General features: G+C 45.3%; 1 protein-coding gene and 1 pseudogene across 1 annotated transcript; one reads left to right on the forward strand and one right to left on the reverse strand.

Annotated features, from left to right (window-relative positions):
• Positions 1–297: 297 nt before the first annotated feature.
• Positions 298–2,096, reverse strand: LOC118620779 (UL16-binding protein 2-like). The gene is made up of 4 exons (XM_036247777.1): positions 2,090–2,096; positions 1,582–1,836; positions 1,069–1,344; positions 298–434 (listed from the first exon to the last, which is right to left on the reverse strand). The coding sequence occupies exons 1-4, from the start codon at positions 2,094–2,096 to the stop codon at positions 298–300; spliced, it is 675 nt and encodes a 224-aa protein (XP_036103670.1).
• Positions 2,097–8,744: 6,648 nt separating this feature from the next.
• LOC118621548 lies at positions 8,745–9,370 on the forward strand (annotated as a pseudogene).
• Positions 9,371–9,623: the final 253 nt, after the last annotated feature.

Raw genomic sequence — 9,623 nt, forward strand, 5'->3', positions numbered from 1 at the left:
CTGGCCCCACCCACCCACACTGGGCCCACAGACTCTCCCAGCAGGGAGTCTGAGCCCGCACTGAAATCACTGAACCCCTTCAGCATCAACAGGCCTCAAGCCTTGGGGGGCCCCTCCTTTCCCACTGGCAGTCACAGTGAAGAGAGCAGAACCCGAGCCAGAGCCTGTCCAAGTTTCTGCTGTCAAGTAATAATACGAGTCTCCGGGACTAGTTTCCAGGAGGAGGAGCTTCAGTGAGGGCACAGGGGCCAGGCTGGGAATCCACCTTTCCCTGTCCTCACTCAGGCCATCTGCCCCTCACTGCCCACTCAGTTCTGCCCTCAGTACCTGTGACTGTAAGGACACACACAGGATGCCAACTGTGACCGAGCAGGCGAGGATCACAGGGATGATCGCAGTGATGGGTGTCTTCCTTGTGGCCTTGGACACTGCAGCTGCGATGGAAACACAAGAGTGACATCTGCTCAGAACCCAGTTCTGAGGAGACGCGTCCTCCCCTCCTCTGCCCAAGTTCTCCTGCAATGCAGACTGTTTCTACCCCCTACGTGTGGCAGCCACTGTGACAGACCCCGGGTGGAACAAAGAGGAGATGGGCCCTGTCCCCTGGGGGATCACATAGCTAATGGGGACAGCACGGGTTCCATATACCTTGTCACTCCTGCTGTGACAGAAGAGGAGGAGACACATGAGGAAGGCAGCAGAGAGGTCCCCAGGAGCTGATTCAAGGTGGTGTTGAAGGGTTTCCAGACATAGAGCAGGTGAGACGAAGGAGAAAAGTGATGCTGGGAGGACAGAACAGTGAAGCCACAGGTGTGAGAACAGAACGATGCCCTCATGTGTGGTCAGCAAGAATCCACGGTGAGTGTGCACGGTTATGTGCAGTGAGGAAGAGACGCGAGGAGATGAGAAACAAAAGGAGGGAGCACAACATACCTATGGCCATTATACTCCAACCCCCACAACCCTGGGGATGGATCACTTTCTGCAACCTCACACAACACACAGACACACACACAATATCAATGCCAGTCCAAGAGACCTACAACATCATTCTTCATGCTGAGTTACCTGCTGTGCTCAGAACTCCATCCTGGGGACACAAAACATGTTTAAGCCACTCCCCGTAGTCTCCAGCTGAGGTCCTAACAAGCAGATCGGTCATAGCTCTGTCACTCGCCAATGTCTCCTTTAACAGTCTTCCTTCACCATGAAACACTGTCCACCTTCTGCTCTGGGATTCCAAGTAGAGAGCTATCTGTCCATCAAATCCAAACTCCCAGGATGCACTGCTGTGTCCACTGGATTCCTGCTTACACATCATGCTGCCCTGTAGTGAGAGAGGTTCTGTCCCCACCCCCCACATGGGAAAGCGGTCAGTCTCTGATCTTGACAGATCCTTTATCCCTTCCCGGTATCCAGCCCTCTGCTCCCTTCCTATCTCCTGGTCCTGCTCTGACCTCTGTGTCCTACCCTGGCTGCTGGGCCTCTTGGGTGGGGCCTACTTTCAATATTTACATGAACACAGTTGTTCCTAAACCCTACAACACTGTTCTACGTGAACCCTAGGTGTTGCAAACTTACCGCAGGTTGTAATAATCTTTGCTTTAATGTCAAGCAGTTTCATCTTGAGCTCTTCCATCACATATTTCAGAGTGTCCCTCTGCTGATCCCAGGCCGGTGTGGCATTGTCCATCATCCCCTGAATACTGATGAATCCAACCTTCTCACTACATCTGGTACAATTAAAAAATATGTTTCCATTGACCAGGCCTTGAAGTTTATACCACGGTTGTCCGTTAGGGGTGATGGTGAATTTATAGTCAAGAGAGCTAGCACCTGTGAAGGAAAAATGCAGATGAAGGTTGGGTTGGAAGAAACGTGCCCATAAGCACCTCTCCTCCATGTCTGTGACCGCAAATGAATACCCTTGATGGCCTGGCTGACAGAGCAAGAACTGACCCTGCCCAGCCCCTCGTATCACCAGGTGAAGGCTACTGCCCCTCCCTTGCTTGAGGAGGACCAGGAGGCCTCTGTTTGGCAGGAAACCACACATCTCCAGCTATGCCCCCTCTGTCCACCAGCGCAATACCCGGCATCACTCAGCCCATAAGCACTCCAGGGATGTGCCAGACTGGCTGGGGAAAACGGTCTGGATGCCCGAGAACTGTCAGAAACCAGCCCCACGCCCTTGTGGAGAAGCTAGAGTGTGTAGGGGCTGCTTCTGAGGAAGCTGCATGAGGTGGGCAGGGTTAGATGGGCCAATGTTGGAGAAGGGGAGTTGGCAACTGCAGGTCACAGGATTCAGCATGGCCCTGGGAGACGGTGCCCACCTGCTCCTAGGATGGGTGTTGGGAGTTTGGGGAAAGGGATGGCTGTACTGCATGGGAGAGTATTAGGAGCTTCCAACACAGATACTACAGGGAGGGATTAAAGACTCAGAGAAATTCACGTGTCAGCATGGATACACATGAACAGACAGAGGAACCAGAAAATGCTCATCAACTATGCTCAAGGGAAAGCCAGAAGGACTCTTTGCTATCGAACTCATAGAGAATGCAGGGTGACGATGGGGTTCAAGGTCAGCCATCTTCAAATGTGCCACGTTGGCATGTTGATTATTTCTAATTAAAGTTACTTAAGAAACCACCGGTGCAAGAAGGATGCTCTGTGCCTCCTTTTCCTCTCTAAAAGCAGGAAATAAATCTCCCTTGTCAAAAAGACTCTCTGTACCAGGAGGTAGAGAGACATTCTTAGCACCAGAGATGGAGATTTTAGAGCTAAGAAGGCTGTATAAACAAAACTTCTTACTTCATTTGTAAATGAATGCCCAAATGCCTTTGTCAATTCTTCACAAATTTATTTAAAAGGCACTGGTATGAAGTCTGCCTACTTTGGTCACTGCAGAGAATCTCATATTTCTATGACCTTCCATAAGTACCACACTAAAATTGTTTTTTTTTCTGATAATCTGCCTCATATTAGTAAAACCATTAGACCAGCCAGAAGAACCTAGAAGGGTAGAGGAAAATTTTTCCTCCCCAGGAGTGAGACGAGCAACACCATTGTCAGGAGTCTCAGGCTGGCATCTCTGAGGACAGGGATTGGCAAGTGAAGGTGACATTCCAGAAACTGGCTGCCGGGAGTAATGGAGATGAAACCCTGAAGCAATACATTGAGATATAGGCTGTCCCCTGTCACAGCCAGCAGAGTGCCCTTATTGGAACGATGCCAACAACGGGCCTTGCCCACAGAACACTGCCCCTTGGCTCATAGCACACAGTGGTTTTAGAGGTAAAACAGATGGACAGCCTATCCAGAAAGTGCTGGATTTAAAACATAAAAACAAACAAAGTCAAAACAGAATTATGGATGATTAGGAGGCTAAAGGAGGCCGGATCCTTTGCCAGTTTCCAGAACTGAGGCGCTTCTCAGACCTGGATCGCATTCCTACAAGGAGAGGCCAGGTTTAATGAGGAGGGACCCTTCCAACTGACAACATGTGCAGTGATTCCTTCTGGCCTTTCCCAAAGCACCATATGGGCACTGACTCAGGTACGTGTGCACTGGGAAACAGAAACTACCCAGATATTCATATTGGACCTACTGTGTGAGTTAGCATCACCCCAAGAGATCAGATGTATCATCATGGGCCCTGTTATCAACGTGGTGCATGGTCTTGGGGCCTAGGCAATAGACACCTGTCCCAGGTCCTGATCACAGTGATGTCATTTAGTTGCACAACCCCACAGTGGTTTGTACCAAGAATAGAAAATTATTGTAGTTAGTGAGTTACTTGTTGGTTGAGGGCCACACAGTAGAGAAATTTCAGTGCATCCTTATGAAACTGTCATTTGTTACTTCCAAATGGAATATTAAAACTGCATCTTATCTTGGATAAAAGAACAAAGAAGAGTACCAACATTAAAAGCTCTTTAAGACTGTAGGGGTGTGATCATTTCTTATCGGTATTTAGTTGCCAGCCTGATCCAAAGACTTTATATAAATAGGCATATATTAAATATTTTAGGCTTTGTAGACCAGTCTATTTCAGCTACTCCGAACTGCTGTATGAACATGACAGGATAGGAATCATAGACAATATGTGAATGGATACATGTGGATGGACCTTGTTTTTGAGTCATTAGACTGAATGGACCTATGATGTTTGCAGTATCTGTGGTAGGACAAAGTACTGTGGGGACTTCATGGCATCCCTACTGGAGAATCACAACACAGATCCCTAGTGTTCAGAAGTAAGACCATATCACCTGCAGCAGGGAAATCCACACCATTTAAAGAAGCACCTGTTAAAGTGTTGGGGTCTGGTAGAGATAAGGCATCTGGTTATGGATGATCAGACTTGCCCATCAATATCATTAGGTCAGATATGCCCAGTGGTCATAAGATTAAAGTGATTCTTCAGGCACTGAAATGAGTGGTGTCACAGGGAACAAATGAGATATAGAAGCAAGTGGCCTGATCTTGACACCCCAAATGCACCAGCAGTTATCTAAACTACATCTGTGGTTTCATGCAGTGTCTCTCATGACCCCGTTGAACCAAGGAATCCAGTCTACAAAGAGCAGGGGAGCAGTGGCCCTTACTTGTGGGACCCACATCCTCTCACATTACCTCGACCCAGAAGCCACAGGCAAAATAGGGCATGTTTCTGGCTCTTCTGCACACACTGGAGTAACCTTGGGAGATAATTCTCTAGGTTACAGGGCATCACATCTGGGACAATGTAAATACAGGCTCAGCAATTTGTGATAGTTTCCCAATCTGGTCTCCCATCCATTTGCATGTTGTCTTTGACTGCCTCCTCACCCCCACGCCTGCCCCACAAACATGAAGGTGTTTAGTGCACACAAAGATAATATAGTAAGTGGCCTGCAAAGATTCATTCTCTGCTCTTGATAGAAAAATTTTGCAGGAAGGCAGATCCAGAATGGTTGCAATGGTTGTGGAAGTTACACTCACCATATCCCAGGATCAAATGGAATTACAACTAAAATATAAAACAATTGCCCTGGCTGGTGTGATTTAATTGGCTGAGCATCATCCTATGTACCAAAAGGTCAAAAGTTTGATTTCTAGGGTTCAGGGCTCATACCCAGTTTCAAGGTTGATCCCCAGTAGCCAGTAGGAGTATGTAGGAGGTAGTCGATCATATTTCTATCTCTCATCATTCTCATTCTCTCCCTCTCTCTCTCTCAAACACACACACACACACACACACACACACACACACACATGAACTTTCAATCTGAATAATCAACTGAAAACTAGCAGAACATAAATCTTATAACCAAGGATTTATAGAAGAATTCACATTGAGACTAGTAGAAAGGGTGGAGATGCGAAAAGGGCTGGCCTCACACCCATGTGCAGTGGAGGTGACCCAAAGGCATATCTTAGCACAAAGGTTCACAAAGGAGGAACACAGCATCTCAACCTCATGCAGGGTCCCCATACCTTAGCATAAGAGCCAGGAAGAGGAGCCCACATAACATTTGGCTGTGAAATCAAAATGGATTCTGTCTACCAGGGAGAGACGAGAATCTGCTGGAAAACCCAGGTGCGCTCTCGAAGGACCAACACCCAAAATCTTTTTCACAGCCACTCACTATGGGCTCCCATGGAGAGAGGTCTGCTTGAGCATTCTAGAGTTGTGTGAGTAGAAATTGAGTTGTTTGCCTCTGGGGAGAATGCTGAACAGACAGCTGCCAGGGTACCTCTGTTGAGTCACTCTCCCATGCCACTAAGGCCATCTTTCTTGGGTGGAGCACACCCCTCCATACTGCATCATCCTGGGGGAATACAATAGCCCCATCCTCATGACCTTCTGTGACCCAGGGCTATGGAGCTCACATTCTGCCAAGGAATCAGCTGCCTGGGCCTGGGGTGTTGACTGAAAACTTTCCTCACCTGGTGAAGAAAAAAGACACCAAAGACCAGGAAGCACAGAGATTCTCAAAGAAGATGAACCCCTCAAAGGCCCACACCAAGACACATCATAATTAAAATGGCAACGTTAAAGATAAAGAGAGAATCTTAAAAGCAGCAAGAGAAAGACAGTTAGTTACCTTTAAGGTAGCTCCCGTAAGACTGTCAGCTGATTTCTTAATTGAAACATTTCAGACCAGAAGAGATTGGCATACAATATTCAAAGTGATGAAAAGCAAAGACCTCCAATCAAGACTACTTTACCAAGCAAGACTATCATTTAAAATTGAAAGAGAAATAATGAGCGTCCCAGACAAGAAGAAGCTAAAGCAGTTCATTACCACCAAACCAATATTATAAGAGATGTTAAAGGGTGTTTGTTTTTTGTTTTTTTTTTAATCCTCACCTAAGTATATTTTTCTATTTATCTTTAGACAGAGTGGGAGAGAGGGAGAAAAAGGGAGAGAGGGGAGATTCCAAAATGGCTGTGGAATGAACAGAAGCTACACAGACCACCTTCCAGGATCAAACTGGAATTACAACTGAAATAAAGACAAATCGTCGGGAAAAGCAACAGAAAAGCAGCTGGAGAGGATCATATAACCAGGGACAGGAAACAAGGACAATGAATCGAGCCTGGTAGGTCTCTGGAGGTGCGAGATGGCAGACTGGGAGCCCACGTACAGCAACAGATTTAGCTGTGAGCAGCTCTCTTGGGTTTAAAATCCCAAGCCAGCCTCACAGTGCAGAGGGCTAAGACAGAGCACTAAATTAGCTACAGCCACTCACCTTGGGCTCTGGCAGAGGGATGGCAGACTGGACTGGAACTGTGTGGGGACACTCGGGATTTGGAAGGCACTCAGAATTTTTGCTGAGTTGCGGCTACACAGGACAGTTACCATCTTGCTCCTTCCCCAAGCTCTGGGGAGAAGCAGCAGCCCCTCCCTCGGAGATTTAACCCCACCCAACTGGTTCAGAGAAATGCAAATTGAGGCTCATTAACAACCAGCACCTATCCCCCGACCCTGGAAATCCTCTTATGCTGAACATCTGAGTGAGTTTTTCATTCCGCTGAAGGCTACAACCCAAGGCACAAGAACAGGCATATAGATCAGTGGAACAGAACAGAGAACCCAGAAATTGACCCAAAACATTATGCTCAATTAATATTCAGCAAAGGTGGCAAGAGCATACAATGAAGTAAAGAAAGCCTCTTTAATAAATGGTGTTGGGAAAATTGGACAATTTCATGCAAAAAAAAATGCAACTAGACCATCAACTTACAGCATGCACAAGAATCAACTCAAAATGTATACAAGACTTAAATGTGACTCGTGAATCCATAAAAATCCTAGAAGAAAATGTAAGCAACAAAATTTCAGACATCACACACAGCAAAATTTTCACTGATACATCACCTAAGGGCAACAGAAACAAAGGAAAAAATGAATACATGGGACTAGATTAAACTAAAAAGCTTCTGCACAGCAAAAGAAACAACCATCAAAATGGATATGGAACCCACTGTATGGGTGAGCATAATTGCCAATGATATATCAGATAAGGGATTAATTTTAAAAATATATAGACTGCTCATACAACTCAACAAAAGGAAGTAAAAGAACCTAATTAAAAAATGGGCAGAGGAGCTAAATAGACACCTCTTCAAACAGGACATACAAATGGCCAAGAGACATATGAAGAAATGCTCAACATCACTGATCACCAGAGAGATGCGAATTAAAACAACAATGAGGTATCACCTCACACCTGCTAGAATGGCCGCCATCAACAAATCATCAAACAACAAGTGTTGGCGACAGTGTGGAGAAAAGGGGACTCTAGTACACTGCTGGTGGGAATGCAGACTGGTGCAGCCACTATGGAAAATTGTATGGTGTTACCTCAAAAAATTAAAAATTGAATTGCCATTTGACCTAGTGATCTCACTTCTAGGAATATATCCTAAGAAGCCTGAAACACCAATCAGAAAGAACATATGTACCTCTGTGTTCATAGCAGCACTATTTACAATCACTAAGATCTGGAAACAGCCTGTGTCCATCAGTAGATGAGTGGATAAAAAAGCCTTGGTACATATATACAATAGAATACTATGCAGCTGTAAGAAAGAAAGATCTCTTATCCTTTGAGGAGCCATGGAGGGACCTCAAGAGTATTATGCTAAGCAAAATAAGCCGAACAGAGAAAGAGAAATACTACATGATCTCACTTATTTGTGGAATATAATGAACGAGGTGGGCTGATGAACGAAATAGACCCAGAGACATAGACATAAAAAGGAGTATGGTTCAGACTGACAAACCTCCGAGTAGGGGGGTGGAGGGGATGGATGAGATGAACCAAAGAACTTATATGCATGTATGCATAACCAATGGACATAGAAAACAATGCTAGGGGGCTGGAAGGGGCAGGATAGGGAAGAGGAGGTCTATGGGGGGAAAAGGAGAAACACCTGTAACAAAAATAAATAAATAAAAATTGGAGAAAAAATAAAAATGGAGAGAGAGAAACATTAATGTGAGAGGGACACATTGACTGGTCAGGGCCAGGGATGAACCACCACCAAGGTATGTGCCCTTGACTGGAATTGAACCTACAACTCTTTGGCCCGCAGGCCGACGCTCTAACCACTGAGCCAAACTGGCCAGGGCTAACAAGTCTTCTTGAAGAATAACAAGGAGAAGGAGGAGGAGGAGGTGAAAGAAGAGGAGAAAAAGAACAAAGGAACACAGTTCTAAAGAATGACAATAGGCTGCCAATGCCCCGGTGGAGAAGCTGAGGTCATCGTCAGATTTGAAATATTTAAAGTGGATAGAAAACTGTTTCAGCAATGCAGACAATTAAGTGTGTGGTTGTGGGTGATGGTGTTATTGGTAAAACATGTCTCCTGATATCCTACACAACAAACAAATTTCCGTCTGAGTATGTACCAACTGTTTTTGCCAACTATGCAGTCACAGTTATGATTGGTGGAGAGCCATATACTCTTGGACTTTTTGATACTGCAGGGCAAGAGGATTATGACAGATTACGACCACTGAGATACCCACAAACAGATGTATTTCTAGTCTGTTTTTCAGTGGTCTCTCCATCCTCATTTGAAAATGTGAAAGAAAAGTGGGTACCTGAGAAAACACCACTGTCCAAAGACTCCTTTCTTGCTTGTTGGAACGCAAACTGATCTCAGATATGACCCCTCTACTATTAAGAAACTTGCCAAGAACAAATGGAAACCTATCACTCCAGAAGCTGCTGAAAAGCTGGCCTGTGACCTGAAGGCTGTCAAGTATGTGAAGTGTTCTGCACTTACACAGAAAGGCCTAAAGAATGTATTTGATGAAGCAGTATTGGTGCCCTGGAGCCTCCAGAACCAAAGAGCCGCAGGTGTGTGCTGCTATGAACATCTCTCCAGAGCCCTTTCTGCACAGCTGGTGTCAGCATCACACTAAAAGCAATGTTTAAATCAAACTAAAGATAGCAAAAAAAAAAAAGAATGACAATAAATATGCACGTATCAATAATCACATTAAATTTATTTATTTAATTTTTTAAATCCTCACCCAAGGATATTTTTCTCTTTATCTTCAGATAAAGTGGGAAGGAGGGAGGGAGGGAGAGAGAGAAAAGGGAAACATCAACGTAATCACATTAAA

This window comes from Molossus molossus, unplaced genomic scaffold, assembly GCF_014108415.1.
Source record: "Molossus molossus isolate mMolMol1 unplaced genomic scaffold, mMolMol1.p scaffold_m16_p_8, whole genome shotgun sequence".
Taxonomy (NCBI): domain Eukaryota; kingdom Metazoa; phylum Chordata; class Mammalia; order Chiroptera; family Molossidae; genus Molossus; species Molossus molossus.

Coding starts and splice junctions, on each gene's coding strand:
- LOC118620779 (XM_036247777.1), bottom strand. Junction 1,345..1,581: donor AAAGATTATTACAACCTGCG/GTAAGTTTGCAA, acceptor GGGTGGGGACAG/AACCTCTCTCACTACAGGGC. Junction 435..1,068: donor TGGAGTTCTGAGCACAGCAG/GTAACTCAGCAT, acceptor TTTCCATCGCAG/CTGCAGTGTCCAAGGCCACA.